The 21,373-nt window shown below is 51.5% G+C and overlaps 1 protein-coding gene across 1 annotated transcript; it reads right to left on the bottom strand.

Moving 5' to 3' along the window:
- Positions 1 to 5,751: 5,751 nt before the first annotated feature.
- Positions 5,752 to 21,014, bottom strand: LOC147965593 (uncharacterized). The gene is made up of 2 exons (XM_087530519.1): positions 20,171 to 21,014; positions 5,752 to 5,783 (listed from the first exon to the last, which is right to left on the bottom strand). The coding sequence occupies exons 1-2, from the start codon at positions 21,012 to 21,014 to the stop codon at positions 5,752 to 5,754; spliced, it is 876 nt and encodes a 291-aa protein (XP_087386645.1).
- Between the last annotated feature and the right edge of the window lie 359 nt (positions 21,015 to 21,373).

Genomic DNA, 21,373 nt, shown 5'->3' with positions numbered 1-21,373 from the left:
TTTTTCACGAAATACGGTGGCCCGTCCGATGGGTCCCAGCAGTCAGGGGGAAACAATTTTTTCGCAAAATACTGGTGGCCCATCCGGTGTGTCCCTGCTGTCAGGTGGAGGAATAATTATTTTCCGCGTAATAAGGAGGCACTTCCTTGCGGCTGCCATGGACCCAGCTATCAGCCTCTCCACGTACAGTACTCTTCCGATGGAAGTCGGTCGTTGACCACATTGACCACGACGCACCGAGAGCACCACAGCGGTGGACGATGGCGAGGCCTAGGAAGGGGATGACACAGAGCCGGGAAAGACGCGACAGTGGATGCCCATGCAGAGAGGAGTACGAACGTTCACTAGTTCGGCTGCTGTGTGAGGCTGTCGTCGCCGCAGAATAACAGGGGGTGTGGGTGAGTGGAGGGATGGCTTGGCCAGTGGTGGGAGTAGTATGGGGGCGGTGAGGCCTCCGCGGTAGCACAGCCGGCCACGGGAGGCAGGAGTAGGCGGCACGACCGGCGCTGCTTTGGGCGGCTAGAGCAAGAAGACCAGAGGTTGAAGAAGCACTATGGTCGTTGGATGGACATCATGCGGTCACTGGAGTATTGACTAAGTTGACAAAGCCATCCGTCCCCGTCAACTTAGTAGGCCCACAAGTCAGCCGAACAATATGGTGGGTCCCAGCTAGCACAGGGGAATTCGTTTTTTTGGGCGTAATTAGGAGGAACTTCCTTGCGTGCGAAGATATAGCTAGTGGGTTCGACCTGTCATCGGGGGGAACAATTTTTCGCTAAATACAAAGGCCCTTCCTGTGGGTCCTAGCTGTCAGGTGGAGGAAACATTATTTTGCGCATAATAAGGAGGCATTTCCTTGCGTGCGGCCGTGGACCCAGCTGTCAGCCTCTCCACGTACAGTCCAGTTCTGATGGATGTCGTTCATTGACCACGTTGACCAGGCCGCGCCGAGAGCACCAGGGCGGTGCACGACGGCGAGGCCTAGGAAGGGAACGACACGGAGCCAGGGAATACTCGGTAGTTGTTTCCCACGCGGAGGAGTGCGAGGGTTTACTGGTTCGTCTGCCGTCGCCGGAGAATAACAACATGTGTGGGTGAGTAGAGGGATGGCTAGGCCAGCGATGGGAGTACGGTGGGGCCATGAGGCCTGCGCAGCAGCATAGCCGGCCGTGGGAGGAGGGAGCAGGCAGTGCCGCCGGCTCTTGTTTGAGCGGCTGGAGCATGAAGAGGAGAGATTGAAAAAGCACGACAGCCATTGGATGGACATCCAACACTCACTGCTCTCGTGTGTTGACTAAGTTGACAGGGTGTTGCGTCTGTGTCAACCTTTTTTTTATGAAAGCATACGCGCCAACCTGTAGTAGGCGCACAAGCCAACCTCAAATCTGTGGAAAACAGCATACAACCCATCTGCCATTATTTCTAATAATGTACAGCCCATTTGCTAATTCTTAAGAATTTTTTTGGAGCCCATCTTCTTTTTGTTAGCATTACACCCCATATTGTGGCCACGTTTAAAAAGTATACGAAATTTTGCATATTTCGGTGCGGTCAATTGTTTTTAATCCAGAAATATCGATTCACATTCAAACTATTTTGAAAAATAATTTATATAAATATAAAATCCAAATAATTGTCCAGGCATAAAAATCAATGGAATTTAAGATCTTGTAATGAAAAAAATTGAAACTAATTCCCGGTTTGATGTGTTTTAAAAATGTACAGCCCATTTCTGGGCAAACCGAATGAAACTCTCCTCGTCTTGAAAGATTTGCAGCCCAGCAGGGCTGATAAAGCAAGTAGGCCTTGTTTGGGTATTTCTGTTAAAAAAATAGAACTGGGCTAGCCAATTTCAGCAAGAAAAAAACACAACTGGGCTCATGATGTGGTAAACATAAATAAAACCCTGGCTAGACGGGCCACAGCCCCGGCACAGCCCCGTTGTTACCCCGATCTGTCGCTAAAACTAGTATAAATAACAACTGCTTGTTCCTCAAAAAAACTGCGCGACTTGCTGGGTCCCTGGTGTCAGCCGCTCGTAGTGTAATTCTCTCGTTTATTGACTACATTGACAATGGCGTGAGCCCCAGATGTCCAACCATTAGGAGGAACCATATTTTTGGGCTTGTACTATAGAGGCACTTGCTTGCGTACTGCCATGACGCTGGTGGGTCCCTACTGTCATCCTCTCCACGTACAGTCATCTCCTTGTTCCTCTCGGTTGTTGATGACGTTGACAACGCAAAAGGGTGGCGCACGGCGCACGGCAATCGAACCAAGGCCGCAAGGCGGAGGACGATGACGAGGCCTCAGACGGAACGAACAGGAGTCATTGAAGATGTGCCGGTCCAGTCACAGGCAGAGGGGAGTACGAGGGTTGACTGGTTCGGGCGCAGGTGTGTGTTGGGGCTAACGTCGCTGGAGAATAACAGGAGGTGTGGGGAATAGAGGGAGGGATTGGCCAACGTTGGAGGGTATGTACGGTAGGGCGGCGGAGGCACAGCCAGCCATGGGAGGCGGAAGCAGGTGGAGCCGACGGGGTGGTTTGGTTTGGGCGGCTGGAGGAAGAAGAAGACAAGAGATAGAAGATACACGACAGATGTTGGATGTCAATCCAACGGCTGGCAGGCAGAATCGTTTGTTGACTGGCTAGTAAGTCGACACCACCTTGGATAGGCTATTTCCTCACGGGTCCCAAATGTCAGAATCCAAATCTGTCACGGTCATGCAGCCTTTCCTATGAAAATTTACAGCCCATTTGATGTGCTAGTTCGAAATAAGTTTGTGGGTGCTGGTGGGGGCTAATCACTTGGCTTCTTTAATGCACAGTGAGCTCAAGCAGCTGGCGAGAGTGATGTTATTTCCCTTGGTTGGGATTTGTTACAATATTTCACTCTAAATTAAACGAATGGCAAGCCATTTTCCTTGTTTCAAACAAAATATGACAGTCACAGCCGAGTTGAAAAAGGCAGGAATATGTAACTCCAGCTTACAAACTGTACAAAAGCACGAGGGTTAATTGTTCATCAGGTTTACAAAAAAAACCAGATTGAAAAGGGCAACAACATCTAACTCCAGCACTATTTTCGGCAGTCATAGTCAAATGGATCAGTCAGGTCCATAGAATGAACATCCTGGGTCATAAAATTTACAGGATTATGACCACAATATGTTGTAAATAGAAGCCCGGCACGTTTAGAAGCTCTTTTGCCCACCTAGAACTCATTTTTTTGCTCTTCGACATACCCATCTGTCAATTCAGTAAATATATGGGCTTTTGAATTGATTTTACTATTTACTAGTGTGGATGGGCTGATTTGTCTTGGGCCCAGAGAAACAATTACTACTAGTACAGTGGAGACACTCTACAGCAACCCAGAAAAACAATTACTACTAGTATAGTGGAGACACTCTACCGCTTCTGGATCCTCCTAGGTCATTGAAACGTCTCCCTCTACTGAATGTTGTTATACTTTTGTTCACCGACATGCGGGCCATGCAGCGCGCGGGCCCAAATTCCATCCACCAAATTAGAAGGCAGTATGCAGGCGGAGAGTCACCCCGGTCGTAGAGCGGCAGTAACGAGCCGTCGTATCACAAAACCCCACCTCCCTGCAGTCTAAGTTTGACGGATGAAGCAACCATCATTTCACTCTTCGCTGAATCCCCTTCTCCCTCACCGTCTTCAAGAACGGCAACACTCGCATCTGCCACTGTTCTTCTCTCCGAACAAAGGGAAGGTAAGCGGATCCGTGATGTTGGTATATTTTCGTTCAGAGAAAAAAAGAACTTTTGCAAAGCAGTAACCGATCCTCACTCACTTTTTTGTTTCATTCTCATTGCGATTGTGTTTTCCTTTCAGTGATCTCCTAGTATTCGTTAGTTTCATGATGGACCAAGGAGAAGCAGGCAAAGATCTGCCGATATTGGAGTAGACGCAGGAGGCTGATCCCCACGAGACGGAGAGCTCCAAGAAGATGGAGGCAACCACCGAGCCGACCCCAGATACGCTCACGGCCACTATTGAGATGGTCAACGCCCCGTTTGAGGTTACAGCCCCCGTGGCACTGCAGGAGCAATTTTCCCCCTTCGAGGATGTGTCCCCCCCCCCACCCCGCTGAGCTGCCCAAGGTGATTTCATTCTTTGCCGATCTCGATTGTGGTTTTTCATCTAAGTATGTGGTGATTTTTTTAGAAAAGGAAGTATGTGGTGATTAATAATGCAAAATTTTATTAGCTTCGATCCCATGCTATACATAGTGGTTTAAATAACTTGTGTTTCTTATACTAAAAAGTAATTCAGAATTTGTTTCTGTTTCAATTAGAGCCCTGATGCAGACAAGGATTGTGTGGTTGTACATGTCACTCGCTATGAGGCGGACGACCTGAATATACGCACTGGGAAAACAGAGTTCTTAGGCTGTTGGATCCTGGAAGCCATTTGCGGTTATACCAATGAAGAGTTGTATTCCAGCCTCACTGTTGTCAGGCGTGTTGTCCAGGGTGTACTGAAGCACAAGAAGTTCAAAGCTACCCCTTCGTTTGTGAGGCATACTATTCTTGTCAAGTTTACGCAGGAAGATGATGTGGCATGCCTCCACAAACAAGTTTATCAGTGCCAAGGCCACAAGGTTGTCTTCATGAAGGTTCACGGGATTGAGCTGGTGCGGGACGTCCTCGATGATGTTCATGGCAAGGTCCGTCTCGTGTCCAGCCCAAATTAGATCGAGGCATGAAATAGTTGCCCCAGCTAGTGTTTAATAGTAGCTTGGATTGTGTCTAATTATCCGAACCTTTCCTGTTATCGACCCCTCTGGGGCTAGCACTCTGTTTGAATCCGTCTATGGGAACTGCTGCTACTTTTGTGTGCCCGTGAATCATGTGAGAACCATCATAATTATTGCCGAAACAGATGTGTCCTCACTAATTTTTTCATGAATATGGCATGGTAAGACATAAGTTGTCACAATTTATCATACGAGCAGTGTGTGTTTTGATGAAATAGAGCACTCGTTCGAGAACCGTGAGCCGACGTATACATAAGTACTTGTAAACACTGTTGGTGCTACCCCACTTGTAAGCAGTTCTGCAAAACACAGCACATTGGCTCAGCTCGCTTCAACACTAGGCTATCGAGCAGCTAACTATCAACAATCTGCTGTCTGACATATAAGAAACTATGTACTTGTTACAGTGGTTCATGCAGTTAATTGAGGCCACAATGTAATAAATTCCAAACATTCACACGCTAGTCCAGCGCTCATGTGGAACACTCACATTAAACTCGTCATCATAAAAAACTTGAAAAGCATAAGTTAAGCAATTTTATACATCTCAATGATTCATAGAACATAACAAACATATACTAGTTCACAGCAAAAGACAAAGTTGTGAGAAGGTTTACAAATCAGGAAAAAATAAGCATGGCTTCTCTGAGCAAAGCGCCTCCCGACAGGCTTAAATTTCCTGGAGTTCACTCTGGTTTTTTCTTGTTGCCACCATCTAGGGTTAGGTTCTCTCATTCCAGAATAACCAATTATAATTGTGGTCTCAGCTGGAATGCTGAACTGAACCATGCAGTGTACTGACCAGCTGAAATGCTTGTGCATTCCACTAAATTTAAGCACCGCTATTTGTAGAAATAAGCAAACCACAATGCCTCTTGTCCGCGCACCTGTCCAAAAAACCACCGTGCAGCCGTGCCAGCTAGTCCTCGATCCATGGATGAACTGGTAGAAAGTGTATTCCGGACTAGGATGCAATTGTTTTCGCTCGTGCCTGCACTGCAATCAGGAAGTAAAACGTACGAATCAGCTTCTTTTAGATTGCGTTGGTCAATCTACCTTAGTTACTACCAATGTAGGGATACCTTGAAGACGGGAGGTTAGACGACGGCAACGAGGGATAGCAATCTCACTTTGCGCAGTTGTACTAAAACTGAGGTGTGTGCTTTTGATTGCGCGGATAGAAATGATACGGAGATAGACATCCCGAAATGATATGGAGACAGATATCCCTGTTTGCGCAAATACGAAATATGGTTACTTAAACAGTGACACATATTACTACTTTCCCCCGTTTCCTCTTAGAACCAAGTCCTAGATTCATGCTACAGCTTTCCCACTTTCTTCCCTGTTTGAACCAACGCTTTGAGTCAACTGTATGAACTAGCTTTACTTCTAATAATAGTAGAAGTCTAGGTGGCTTTGGAACAGTGGACGGAAGTAAAAAAGGATCTGCACGAAGGGAGCTGGGGCAGTAGAGCAAGGCAGGTTTCGAAGGAATATATACCTGAGGGTCATCGGCATGTGGCAAAGACGGCGTTGGGAGGCCGCATCTTGGCCACAATACCGCAGGGAGGAAGAAGGGGTCGAAGGCCCTCCTGAGCCGGCGCTCTCTCGGAGAGAATGGCACGGCCGCCGATCGGGACGCGCGGGCAGCCGTTGGTCTCCTCCCTCGCCGCCGACGACAGCATGAACGATGCACCTACACCCCTGCCCCGGTCGAGGTTGTCCGGCCGGATTTGTGACCAGCCGTGAGCTGAGAGAGAGTGTGGCCACCTATGTGTTGCTTAGATCTAGAGAGCATGAGAGAGTGAACGAGAGGAACCCTAGTAAAGCAAGCGCTAAGGCTCCTGCTTTTATATATAGTGGAGTGATTTTGTTGTACCAGCTTCAAAAAATGCGCTCCTATGTGTACACGCGAGTGGGTGTGAGAGAACTAGTGCGTGCGTGCACCGCTTCTCTTCGTGAGAGTACAATATACTATGCCCAAAGAACGTTCGCCGCAAGAGTAATAGTATAAGTGTGTGACGTGTGGGCTAAAATAAAATGTGCGCGCCGTCTTTTGTTTTTTAGAAGTTCTGAGTGTAGGGTGTGAAGACCACATATGTGCGTGACGTCTACCTGCAGATAGACGGTGGGTGCGACATGCGAGTCTGCGAGAGGACTCGGGAGAGTCGTGACTCGTGAGGGTGCGTGTGAGTGAGAGAGAGGGGGCACGTATCAATGCAATGCATGTGTCCGTAAATCATTATCCGACAGACGTTCGCCACAAGCCTTTTCCTGACGAACGCCGTAAGAACCGTTAGATCGGCATCCGACAGTGTCAGTTTTGCCATGTCATTTACCAGAACAGCCACTCCTCCTACACACAAATCTTCCACGTGAGTGTTAGCAACTGCTGTATGCTCCCTCCGTTCCGAAATGCAGTGCATATAGCTTTATTGAAAATTCGAACCTCGCAAACTTTTACCGAGTTTTCGTGTACCAAATTGCACATGTAGAATACCATGTATATATCATTTCATTCATCTTTGAGAGGTAACTATAAATATGGGTGAGGAGTCTACAAAGAAAGACCATCGTATCACCCGCAGCAATTTCAAGCATCCTTTAGTGTCGAGGAATATCATAGGAACTCTATATGACATGATTTTTATAGGATTTTTTCCTTTAGAGCCAATTGGTTCATAGGAATAGATTCATATACTCCACATTTCAAAGGAAATAAAAATGATATCATTTCTATAGCTTTAGAGCCATTTGGTTCATATGAATGGATTCCTATACTCCCTTAATTTCAAAGGAAAATAAACATTAGCATATATTCAACAGAAAAGTTCCTATGATATGAACCAAATTACATCTCTTTTCTAATCCCTGCTCATAGGAATTGAGATACATGTCATCTCTAGATTCAATAGAAAAGTTCCTATGATGTGAACCAAATGACATCTCTTTTCCAATCCCTACTCATAGGAATTGAGATGCTCCATGTCATCTCTTTCCCTAAAACTTCCATGTATACATCTTCTATTCCTAAATAGATAGTACAACCCACTAGTAGCTTTTTTCCAAAACATGCAACTATGGCACAGAACTATATAGTGTGCCAATAACTTTGAAAGATGGTCGATGGATGAAGCTAACCTGACAGTGCAGAGATAGGAAAATCCAAGCACTACTGGCCGTTGGATATCATCAACATTCCACCAGATCTGCCACATGTACAATTTAGAAGATTCCATGGTTGAACTTAAGCATAATGCACAAACCTCAAAACACAAGCACTTCTCCTTTGTTCTAGAATCTTCTATATCATAATTGATTATTATTTTTCTAAATGAATTGCCATTATTTGTTTTTTACTTTATGATTTACAATGCACAACCCCATGAATCTTAACATTTTTATTAAACTAATTGATTTTGAATGAGATGGACTATAAGAAATAAACGAACATCTACATCATGCATATATGACTCAAAGCTTTACATGCTATAGTGTGTATTTATTCATAATTTGGTTTCGAAATCTCATGCGTTCAATACATGTGTACCTTACTAGTTTTGAGTAGAGTAGCAAATTTCACGCAGCCCCGGGTATATCAAAATGCAGGGCCCATGCATCATTGCCTTTCGGTCGAACCTACATCCACAATTTTTTGTACGTACTATATCTCCACTGGTCCCTGAACCCAAAATGTTGCCTCTTTCCCGTAAAACCAAGTGGGCCACACATATTTAAGGCGTCAAATCAAACCCGTTTACTACAACGTGGCCCCGCACGCCGTAGTACTCCTACAAACCCTACCGCCGCACTCATCATCGGTTTTCTTCAAGAGGACGAGGGAGAAGCCGATTTGTAGTGGAGGCTCTTTCAAAAAAAGGATCTGTAGTGGAGACCCCTACCCTAGGGTGCCCTAGGTAGCTGCCGCACACATCATTGTTTTCTCTTTTCTTTATGCTCTTGCGCCCTAGAGTGAAATGATGGTTGCTTCGTCCGTCCAGCTTAATGCGGCAACGGTGGGGCTTTGTGATTTGACCCCTCATCCCTCATTTTCTACTACTGCGGCGCTACGACCGGGCTGCCTCCAATTCCAACCACTGCTCCGAACTGTAATTTGGTGCATCGCACATGGAACAAGACGGTGGATGAGCCACATGTCGGCCAAAGGGGTCCTGTTAAGTGTGTCGCCATTTCGTGTGCAGACTGACCCTGCTTGAGTTGCTACGCCAACACGACAGGAGCAGCCTACCACCTGGTTTTGCTCCTTGGTGAATCCCGACAATATTGATCTAAAAAGATACGTGCTGAACTACCCTCTCTGTCTCGGTTTTTTTATTTTTAGGCGTCTCGGTTTATAGGGCATGCATGTAGTTCTATGTCATCCATTTGACTAGCTAAATATGAGTTACTATGTCACAAAAAGTATATCATTGGATTCTTAAGCGGATGTAGTTGTATTTAAAAGTCGAGGGCGGGGCTTTTCCAGCGCGGTAGGCGGGGCAGTTCCGCCAAGTCGGTTCGACAGAGACGCGATAATACGAGGGAGTAGGCTGCTGCAAATGTAGGGTTGTGTGATTTGACAGCGAGTTACTGCTGCACAGGTGGGGCCCTGTGATTTGACTTGCCATTATCATTTTAACTGCGGTGCTACGACCGGCGTGAGTCTCCCGATTCCTGACCACCTCCATAGAGGTGCCTCTCCCAATGCTCCACCATGTAGTAGAGGCTGGCTCTTGCATGAGAGCCCACTTCTCCACTTTTTCCTTGCCTCTCTTTCCTCCACATATGCAAAAATGCCATGTAAAGCGCACTATTGTACTTACTTTTACTTGCTCCTACAGGTGCTTAAGCTTGCCACATAGGCATAAAGTCCGATGTGGAAAGTTAATCAAGAAGAGAGAGACTAGTTTGGTGACCCGAGGAAGAAACGGTGCTAAGCGCGTGTACCTAGGTGAAAAGACAATTTTGAGTCTATAGCTAATTAAATGAAGCAAGCTTAGCAACACCATTTCATTGGAAGAGGTCACTCCTTGGCAAATGCAATAAATACTAGTACTCCCTGTGTCCCATAATATAAGAACGTTTTTGACACTACACTAGTGTCAAAAACGTTCTTATATTATGGGACGGAGGGAGTACGAAGAAATAGATAGAGAGGAGTAAAAAAATACAGTTATAGCCAACCTTATAGCCAACCTTGTTGTACTATGAGTGACTAAGTGATGACTATGTATGACATGCCAACATCAGATAGCCAAACGCACCGTGTTAAATCTCCAAGGGCACGACCGCGCGAGCGACGCGACGGTCGTGGTAGGCGCGACCATGATACGGGCTGCTGGTAGCCCTTGGATCTGAAATCAAACGGTCGCATGCTAAGTTGCTGAAAATTTGCAGAATAACCCTCCAGGATAGGATATTCACCCATAGGTCTAGAATCACGCCATGCAACTGTTCGGTCTCAGATCCAAGGGCTCTTGGAAGCCCGTATCATGGGAGGATGGAAAGCCACTACCCTGTCGTTCGGACGCTAGTAGTTCGCTCCTACTCGTCCCCGCACGTCCTTCAATACTACGGCGGTTCACTCCTAGTCGTCCCGTCCATTCACATTACGACAGTTCCACTAATCCTAACCCTCCTCCCAAATCCATGGCATCCCAAATCTCCACAATCGGCGGTGAGTATAAGGTTAGAACCATCACCGGCGATGAGTTCGACGTCATCTACACCCGTTCTTACGCGATGGTGAAAGGATGCCTTTCTCGCTTCAGACGCATGTTCGAAAACTCAGATGATGAGTGGGTCGTTGGGCTAGATGTTGAGTACACCACAGTCCTAGGACGAAGAGAGGAAGAATCCCGCCATGATCCAGGTTTGCGTACATAACGTTTGCTTGGTCTACCACATATGCCATGCCGACGTTGAGTGCTAGGATTTTAAGAACTTCCTCAAGGACAAAACAGTGAAATACGTTACTGTAGACTTTAAGAACGACAAAGAAGTCTTGGGTCGGATAGGCCTCGCTGTAGGCAACCCCTTCGACCTCCAGAAAAATCAGCTGGTGCCCTCTCGTCAGCCTTCAATGCTGACCCTGGCAGGAGCCATGGTTCATCCTTCATACCGTAAACTGGAGAAACCTCATTACACGTTTCATCGTCATGCATGGCAGTGAAATGTACTAGATATAGACCACATCCACTACGCTGCAATGGATGGCTACCTTTGTTTAAATATCTACAAGGGTTGGATGAAGAGCAACAGCCAAGTGTGCGGTTCAAGCAAAGAAGTATCGGCCAAGAGGAAGAGGGACAAGGAAGAAGTCGAGGACGTGAACGAGGACTCCGAGTAAGGTGGCAGTGTCGTTGCTCATGGTGATTCTAAACTTCTAATGCAGTGTCTACCGGATTAGTTGCATTGTGTAATTTCAGGTGTGCTTAGTTTAATTTGAGGGGTGTGTTGTGCTGAGCCCCCAGCAGAACTATGTTATGTTTCTTCTCGTTACTTTAACTCTTCAGTATTTACATACTACTAGTATTTATTTAATAGAATTTAGCACCCCAATTAAGCACGTACAAGCTTTTTTAATAGTACTATATGCATAATTTGGCGACGAGCGCTCTCTATATGTACCACCTTTTTTTAATTTCAATTTTTGCTCCATGGCGCAATCCATCGATAGTACTACTATACAAAAGTATACATTTTTTGAAAGGCTATAGTACTGTTCATCACATATATAGACAGTTAAATTCTCAACCTATAATGACGTGCATGCCATGTAGTAAACCGATATGGAGGAAGTATAGTAAAAATGAGGTGATTTTACCGAGCGATCGGCGGGGAGCATGGCCTGTCATGCGGTCCCACGTGTCATGATGTACCAAGGTGATTGTCGGCGTTCTAGGAACGGGGGTCCCCAGACTTGCCTGCCTGCGGCCTGCGGCGTGGCTCAAAGGGGGAACCAGCATGGCCCGTCTTCATCAACACAGACCCAAGACCCTCGCGAGGGGCCAGGCCTCGCGGGGCGGACGATACAGACTTCCTCAGGCACGGCCTCATCAAGCTGGCTCGCGAGGAGGCGGAGAGATCAAGGCGGGGTACCTCACGAGGTGCCCGTGACGCAAGCCATGACGACCAAAGGCACCAGGCGGGCGCCAGCCACGCAGTGTCCTCCTTTCCTCTTTGGTGCAAAGGGAGCAAGCGCAGGCGAGAGCATCAAGCAAAGGCACCCATTTCGGTGCAACGAGACCAAGACCAGTCCAACGGCAGGGAGGAAGTCATTGTGGAGCCCAAGCCAGCGTCACCACCAGAGCCTTTGGCAGGCGAGGACCAACTTTAGTCAGGATAAGTGTACCAGATGTTCCCCTTCAAAATGGCCAATTGTTGGCGCCCTTCCTGCTCAATATTTGGGAAGAGGCCCAGGGCCTTTGCCTATAAATAGGACTAGCCACCCCCAGGGTAGGAAAGGGAAAAAATCGGAGAGAGGATCGAGAAGAGAGAGAGAGAGAGAGAGAGAGAGAGAGAGAGAGAGAGAGAAGGGTGACTGAACTCCTCCTAGAAGTTCGTCGCCCCAGCCAAGAACAGACCCTCGCGAGGCTGTTCTTCCTTGTATTGCTCATCATCATCAGCCCAAGAGGCAATCCACCACACCACACACTGGAGTAGGGTATTACACCACAACGGTGGCCCGAACCAGTATAAACCCTGTGTCTCTTGTGTCCTTCTTTCCATAGCTTAGATCTTAGCGAGGCGGAGGGGTGCAGGTATGTAGAAGGCGAAATCTCCGCGCGCACCCCAGTGTTCGAACCTCAAGGGTCTGCCGGAACCTGAAATCCGACATTTGGCGTGCCAGGTAGGGGTTTTGCCGGAATTCGTCTTCCACCACCCCGTTCTCCTCCGACCATCGCGTCCATGTCTGACGCTCGTCGGGCCCGCGCCGAGCGTCGGGCCGCTCTCGCCTCCCGCGTCGCCCAGACGACTCATGTCGGCGGGCGTCCTCGCCGTTCCCCATCACCTGCCGTCAACGCCGCCACCGGCCCGGCGGGGGACGAGTGGAAAGTGTCGTCTCAGCATCCGTCCGTGCGGCAAGACGGCCGCACCGCTACTCCCTCGCTCACCCTAATTGGTTCTTCGTCCCACGCGCTCCGCGCACCCATGGAGGCTCGAGCTGCGCTCATCGCGGCAAACAAGCTCCTGCGCTACCGTCCCGTCGACGACATCTACGAAGAATGGCTCGACCGCATCGCCGAGCCCGTCTGCGCCACAGGGGGCTCTCTTGCGCTGTCCGTTCCGCTGCACCGCACCCCGCCCCGCGCGGGCGACGAAGCTCCGGCGGCGCCCCGGCCGCCTCCTCCTCAATAAGGCGCCATGGCTCCAAGGCGCGTGCCCCCTGGGCGGAACCCGCTCCATCAGGTGCCAGCACGGCAAGTGCAGAGCTGCCAAGAAGTCCCTCGCCCGCAAGAAGCTGCCCGGGCGCTCCCTGCTCCAGCACGTCGCGACCACGCTCCTGCTCCCGCACGTCAAGACCCCGCGCTGCTCCCAGCTGCAGCGCGTGGGGACATGCAAGACCAAGCTCTCCATCACCCAAGGCCTCCCATGGCCACAGCTGGCTGCTGTGCCTTCACCACCGAGCTACGCAGCGTCGCGTGGCCCGGCAAGTTCAAGCCAGACCTGCCTCCTCGTTACGACGGCACGGCCGACCCTGCGGAGTTCCTCCAGCTCTATGAGCTGGGCATCGAAGCTGCCAACGGAGACAAGAAGGTCATGGTGAACTGGTTTCCCATGGCGCTCAAGGACGGGGCCCGCACCTAGCTCCTGAACCTGGCTCCAGGCACGATCTGCTCTTGGGACGAGATGCGCACCCGCTTCATCGCCAGGTACTCGCGACCGGCCACCCGCCGTGAGCGACATGCGCCGCATCAAGCAACAACCCGGAGAGACCCTACAGAAGTACATCCATCGCTTCAACAACGCACGCCTCAAGATTCCCAAGGTGACCGAGGAGGCCATCATCTCAGCCTTCTCCGACGGCGTGCGCGATGTCAAGATGAAGGAGGAGCTGGCGATGCATGAAGACTTGTGCACCTCCTTGGAGTTGTTCAACTTAGCAGCCAAGTGCGCCAGGGCTCAAGAAGGGCGTCTCTCCCTCCTTGAGCTGCCTGCCGCAGACCCAGAAGAGAAGAAGCCCAAGGCCAAGGATGTGAAGCGCAAGGGGGATGCCGTGCTCGCGGCAGAACCAGACACCAAGCGGGGCAGAGATTAGCCAGAACCTTCCAAGGGCAGTCGGTACTGTGTGTACCATGACCTCCACACCCACAACACCAATGAATGTCAAGAGCTCCGAGCCGTGCGAGAAGGAAGGATCGGCCGTCGCCCCAACCGCAGTGACCGGGGCTATAGTCGAGGAGGAGGAAGGAACGTAGGACGCTGGGAAGACCGCTGCCCGTGCCAAGGGTGGCGCGATAAACCTCGCGAGGATCGCTAGCAAGACCCGCCTCGCGATGGAGACTGGAGGGATAAGCCTCGCGAGGATCGCCCGCAAGGCAATGTAGGCCTCCCTCCGCTGCCACCGCAGCCAAGGAGAAACAAGGACCGCCATCAGGACGAGGGGGCTGGGGGCTTCCAGGAGCCGCGCATGGTCGCCTGCATCCTGGGCGGGGCTCAAGCCCCAGCCTCTCAACGCACCTTCAAGCAGTTCGCCCGTGAAGTGAATGCAGTCCTCCCCAAGCTCGAAGCCACGCGCCCTCTCGGTTGGTCGGCGTGTGCCATCACGTTCAGCTCAGCGGATCAGCTCAAGTGTGCGGCCACAGCTGGAGTCCTCCCAATGCTTTGTTCCCCAATCAGCAGCAACGTGGTGGTCACCAGGACCCTCATCGATGGCGGGGCAGGGCTCAACGTCCTGTCCGTGGAAACATTCAACAATCTCCAAGTGCCCTACAACCAGGTTCAGCCAACCAAGCCTTTCTCCGGAGTCACCGACGGCTCCACGGTCCCGATTGGGCAGGTTCGCCTCCCTGTCACCTTCGGGGCACGCGACAACTACCGCACCAAGCTCATCGACTTCGACATCGCCCACACTCGCCTGCCGTACAACGCCATCCTTGGGTACCCAGCGTTGGCTAAGTTCACGGCCGTAACTCACCACGGCTACAATGTCCTCAAGATGCCAGGAAGTGGCGAAGTCATCACGGTGCCCTGTGAAGAGAAGGACGCGGTGTGTTCCCTGGAATGAGCCTTTTAGGCCGCATCACTAGAAGACCCAGATCGCGGAAGCAAGGGGCTTCTCGAGACCGCCCCCAAGAAGAAGAAGACATCGTCCGGCCTGGCCCCTCAGGAGGCAGGCCCCTCAGGGCCCACGCCTGCCCAGGGGGAACCTCCTTCCATCGCATAGGAAAGCGCGCCCGGCGCCCTCCTCAGGCAGGGCTCGGGGGCTCTCCCCAGGAGGGCCACCGACCTGGCTAAGGTCACGAGGGAGGCGCTTGGGCGCCACATGGAGGCGTGTTTCGAAGCACGTTTCCCTCAAGAAGGAGTAAGGCAAGGAGAGCCAGACCCTTAGGAGTTCGTCAGCAAGGCCATTCAGGAGCTACAGGAGTCAAGAGTCATGAAAGGCGGCCGCCGCCTACCAGCTGTGGCTCCCCATCCAGGCGAGGATGGTGGGCTGCGCGTCTGCATCGACATACCAGGGCTCAATCGAGTCGCCTCTCTGGAGCGCCTCTGGCCCTCGCGAGTGGGGCGCTGCGAAGGTCCACCCCACAGCTACATTCGCATGCCTTACGGCTTGTCGAACGCGGCTGCCACATACAAGCGCCTCATGAGGGGTATCATGGAGGCTCAAGAGGCCAGGCGTTCCGCAGCCCTGGCGGAGATGGAGATGGTCCGCAAGGAGCCACCAGCGCCTCCGGAGCCTCCCGAGGCCCCTAGGCCTGGGGGCTCGTGAGGATCGGCTTCTGCAGCCCACCGAGTCTGCTACGCCAACACTCCTTCGTCCTCAACATCATCAGGTGTCATCTTTCAAGTTTCATTTCCAGCTGGGAGCGCCCCCCAGGGCTGCATTATTCCCAGGCCGCGTGGGTCCGTCCCTGCGGCATGTATCCCTTTTATTTCATGTTGTTAGCTTACCTTCTTGGGGGCGCCCCACGGGCTGCATCATCCCCCAAGTCGCTCAGGCCTGACGCAGTGATGTCCGCCTTCCCAGCATCTATTTGAATGAATCCACTCCTTCGCGGCTAATGTGTTTGACCTAGTTGCCCGCTCAACTGATGCCAACTGACGAAGCTGCTCCCAAACAGCACGACGCTTGCGCATGGGTCCATCCCTGCAATGCCGACAAACCTGAATGGCTGAGCTCTGGTCGCGGCAGCCCCGCATGGCGCCACCTCGTCAAGCCTTCAGTGCCTCATCACCCCCCGGAAGCAACCAACGGCTGACTGTCAATTGTCATGGCAACCCCTCGTTCTTTCTATGATGGGTCTACAGGGTCTCCTAAAGGAGTTGCGTCAGGCGAGGCCCTTGCGGTGTCTCCTTCACTCTCATCCGCGCGAACTGCTTGCACGTTAAAGGGGGGTGCCTGAGCATCGTGACTCAGGGCTCCTACTGGCTCTCCAGCCCTCACCCTCTGGCCTTGTCCACGGCATCACGACCTGGCATACCAGCGACGGCTGAGACTCGCTCGAGGGCCGGGACCCGAGGACGTAGAGCAGAAAGGGGAGCAAAGGCGAGAGGGGAGGGACACGCGAGGACCTCGCCGAGCAACCTCACGCCTGCCGATGCACGGACCCGGCGACACACCAGAGAGCGGTCCCTGATTCTCGAGATAAGTCACCACCCGGAAGCACCAGCTACCGTGGCATCATCCCCGCACCTAATGCAATCCCGTGTTAGCGACGCCGCTCTCCTTTCTCACCGAACGACGGCTGCTTGAGCACCAAAGGGGACCTCCTAAGCATCGCGACTCAGGGGCTCTTACCGGACCCCGGGTCGCTCACGTCCTGGCCTTGACCACGGCATCGCGACCTAGCATACCAGCGACGGCTGAAGCCGCCTTGGGACTGGAACCTGTCAGCGCAGAGCACCAAGCCCTCGTGAGGTTCGAAAGGGAGAACTAAGCTAAGACGGAATGAGCAACTCGCACAGTTCTACGACAAGGGTTATATTAACAAAACAGGATCACAGGCACCTTACAAGCCCCCACGGGACGCGTCTTTGATTCCTCGCAGGAAACAGATCCTAAAAGGACGCTAACTACACGCGCCCCTGCAAAAGACGCCATCATGAACAGTGGGCCGTCAAGCACCGGCGCCAACCCCATCCAGATCAGAGTCGGCGACGGCCTGATGAGCCCGCCCCGCTCCAGGAGCGGCGCCGGCTCGGGGGCTCGTAGCTGTCGTCGCTCGTCTCCAGAGTCGTGAAGAGCTCGCCAGAGTCGCTGGAACCTCTGACGCCTCTGCCGCCTGAGGAGCAGCCAAGGGAGCGGTCGGCGGGCCCAGTCCTCGCCGTAGCAGGGTCCCGTCCACCTCTCCCGGGGCAGCACTCCAACCGGCGCCCGTTCGCATCGAAGACCTTGAAGAACATCACCGAAGCACCGTCGTACTCCAAGTGGATCGTGAAGGCGCCTCTTGTCCTGCAGAACCGGGCGATTTCGCTCCAACCTCGAGTCATGAAGACCTCGCCCCGGGCAACGACCGTGACCTCTCCCCCGGTCGCGAGGGCGCTGCAGCCAGTGTGCTGCAGCCAAAGCTCCAGGAGCTCTCCATGCGGGATGATGGAGGCGAAGAAGGGAGGAAGGCGAATCCAGGACTGAGGAGGCATGGCGGCATGGAGCACGAACTCTCGGGAGGAGCCCTCGGTGTGGACCCCAGGGGGACGACCCACACCTTCATGACCCGTCGGCGCCGACGCCCGTGGCGATCGGCATCGACTCCTTCAGAGCCCTCGATGTGGGCATACAAGGGAAGCAGGAACCCCGGCGGTGGCCGCTCGCACCAGGGCCTCGACACCACCTGATGGGCCCCCTCGTCCCGGCCACAGAGGGCGAGCCGTTTCTTCGGCGGGAGCGGGTCTGGTTCCTCTCGGGGAGCCTTTCCCTTCTCTGCCATCGAGAACCGGCGGATCGGAGCCCTTGCAGCAAGACGGAGCACGGACCAAGAAGAAGGAGAAGCAAGAAGGGATGGACTGGAAGGGCGCGCGCCGTTCCGTACTTATAGCCGGCGAAGGCCAACCGCCGACCTCCACGATCATAGGTAATCATGACCCGCTTTGCATGCAGGGACTTGTCCAATCCGTGCAGTTGCCGAGGCGCCATGGGGAAGTGGAGGCGCTCATGTCCAATCAACCGCCACGCGGCGCCCAAGGCCGCAGGCTGCTAGGGCCCGCGGTGCTTTGCTCTTGCCCTTTCGCCTCCCTGCGCAGCCAAGTCCGGGCGCGCCTTGGGCCCGAGGGCTACTGTCGGTGTTCTGGGAACGGGGGTCCCCAGACATGCCTGCCTGCGGCCTGCGGCGTGGCTCAAAGGGGGGCCCAGCATGGCCCGTCTTCATCAACACAGACCCAAGACCCTCGCGAGGGGCCAGGCCTCGCGGGGCGGACGACACGGAGCTTCCTCAGGCACGGCCTCATTAGGCTGGCTCGCGAGGAGGCAGAGAGACAAGGCGGGGTACCTCACGAGGTGCCCATGACGCAAGCCATGACGACCGAAGGCACCAGGCGGGCGCCAGCCGCGCAGTGTCCTCCTTTCCTCCTTGGTGCAAAGGGAGCAAGCGCAGGCGAGAGCATCAAGCAAAGGCACCTGTTTCTGTGCAACGAGACCAAGACCAGTCCAACGGCAGGGAGGAAGTCATTGTGGAGCCCAAGCCAGCATCACCACCAGAGCCTTTGGCAGGCGAGGACCAACTTTAGTCAGGATAAGTGTACCAGATGTTCCCCTTCAAAATGGCTAATTGTTGGCGCCCTTCCCACTCAATATTTGGGAAGAGGCCCAGGGCCTTTGCCTATAAATAGGACTAGCCACCCCCAGGGTAGGAAAGGGAAAAAAATCAGAGAGAGGATCGAGAAGAGAGAGAGAGAGAGAGAAGGGTGACTGAACTCCTCCTAGCAGTTCATCGCCCCAGCCAAGAACAGACCCTCACGAGGTTGTTCTTCCTTGTATTGCTCATCATCATCAGCCCAAGAGGCAATCCACCACACCACACACTGGAGTAGGGTATTACACCACAATGGTGGCCCGAACCAGTATAAACCCTGTGTCTCTTGTGCTGTTCTTTCCATAGCTTAGATCTTAGCGAGGCGGAGGGTTGCAGGTAGGTAGAAGGGAAAATCTCCGCGTGCACCCCAGTGTTCGAACCTCATGGGTCTGCCAGAACCCGAAATCTGACAGTGATGCACGTCTCCCTCTTGAGGCAGAAGCAATACTACGTGGTTTGAGATGATGGCTAACCGAAGTGTGAAATAGTGGTTGCTTCGTCCGTCTGGGAAGGTGCGGCATTGTGATTTGACGTCTCATTGCTCATTACTACTATTGGGACGGTACGAGTGGGGTGCGTCCCCCCTGCTGTTCTGCACTGTTATTTGGTGCTTGACACGTCGACCCGGTTGCTATATGTCCCACATGTCAGCGACAGGAAGTACAGAATTCATGAAAGGGAGCGTCGACGGAGGAGTATACTACAGAATTCATGAAAGGGAGCGACTTAGTTTTGGAAAAATCTGTTTTTACGGAGTACGTACCCACTAGGGTTTATAGGGCTCATCTAAAAAACATTCGTTTTTCCGTTTGAACGGAGTCTTGGTCATTTTGCCCATGAGGCATGTTTCGCACATGTCAAATGATTCATAATCAATAGACTCCAAAAGTCCATCTGCATGGAGTTTCTTCATGTGTTTGACACCAATGTGACCAACGCGGCAGTGCCACAAGTATGTGGGACTATCATTATCAACCTTACACTTCTTGGTATTCACACTATGAATATGTGTAACATCACGTTCGAGATTAAACAAGAATAAACCATTGACCAGCGGGGCATGACCATAAAACATATCTCTCATATAAATGGAACAACCATTATTCTCGGATTTAAATGAGTAGCCATCTCGCATTAAACGAGATCCAGATACAATGTTCATGCTCAAAGATGGTACTAAATAACAATTATTGAGGTTTAAAACTAATCTCATAGGTAAATGTAGAGGCAGCATGCCGACGGCGATCACATCGACCTTGGAATAATTCCTGACGCGCATCGTCACCTCGTCCTTCGCCAGTCTCCACTTATTCCACAGCTCCTGTTTCGAGTTACAAATATGAGCAACTGCACCGGTATCAAATACCCAGGAGCTACTATGAGCGCTGGTTAGGTACACATCAATAACATATATACCACATATACCTTTGGTATTGGCAGCCTTCTTATCCGCTAAGTACTTGGGGCAGTTCCGCTTCCAGTGACCGTTTCCCTTGCAATAAAAGCACTCAGTCTCAGGCTTGGGTCCATTCTTTGGCTTCTTCCCGGCAGCTTGCTTACCAGGCGCGGCAACCCCCTTGCCGTCTTTCTTGAAGTTCTTTTTACCCTTGCCTTTCTTGAACTTAGTGATTTTATTCACCATCAACACTTGATGTTCCTTTTTGATCTCCACCTCCGCTGATTTCAGCATTGAATATACCTCAGGAATGGTCTTTTCCATCCCCTGCATATTGAAGTTCATCACAAAGCTCTTGTAGCTAGGTGGAAGTGACTGAAGGATTCTGTTAATGACTGCGTCATCTGGGAGATTTACTTCCATCTGAGACAAGCGGTTGTGCAACCCAGACATATTGAGTATGTGATCGCTGACAGAACTGTTCTCCTCCATCTTACAACTGTAGAACTTGTCGGAGGCTTCATATCTTTCGACTCGGGCATGAGCTTGGAAAACCATTTTCAGCTCTTGGAACATCTCATATGCTCCGTGTTGCTCAAAACGCTTTTGGAGCCCCGGTTCTAAGCTGTAAAGCATGCTGCACTGAACCAGGGAGTAATCATCACTACGCGACTGCCAGGCGTTCGTAACATCTTGAGTTGCTGGGAAAATGGGCGCTTCACCTAGCGGTGCTTCAAGGACATATGCTTTCTTGGCAGCTATGAGGATAATCCTCAGGTTACGGACCCAGTCCGTGTAGTTGCTACCATCGTCTTTCAGCTTGGTTTTCTCTAGGAACGCGTTGAAGTTGAGGGCAACATTAGCGTGGGCCATTTGATCTACAAGACATATTGCAAAGTTTTAGACTATGTTCATGATAATTAAGTTCATCTAATCAAATTATTTAATGAACTCCCACTCAGATAGACATCCCTCAAGTCATCTAAGTGATACATGATCCGAGTCAACTAGGTCATGTTCGATCATCACGTGAGACGGACTAGTCAACATCGGTGAACATCTTCATTTTGATCTTATCTTGTATACAACTCATGTTCGACCTTTCGGTCTTCCGTGTTCCGAGGCCATGTCTGTACATGCTAGGCTCATCAAGTCAACCTAAGTGTATTGCGTGTGTCAATCTGGCTTACACCCGTTGTATGCGAGCGTTAGAACCTATCACACCCGATCAT

This window comes from Triticum urartu, chromosome 6A (genome assembly GCF_056163025.1).
Source record: "Triticum urartu cultivar PI428250 chromosome 6A, HENAU_Tu73, whole genome shotgun sequence".
NCBI lineage: Eukaryota > Viridiplantae > Streptophyta > Magnoliopsida > Poales > Poaceae > Triticum > Triticum urartu.
This window is presented reverse-complemented; position numbering and strand designations above follow the sequence as displayed.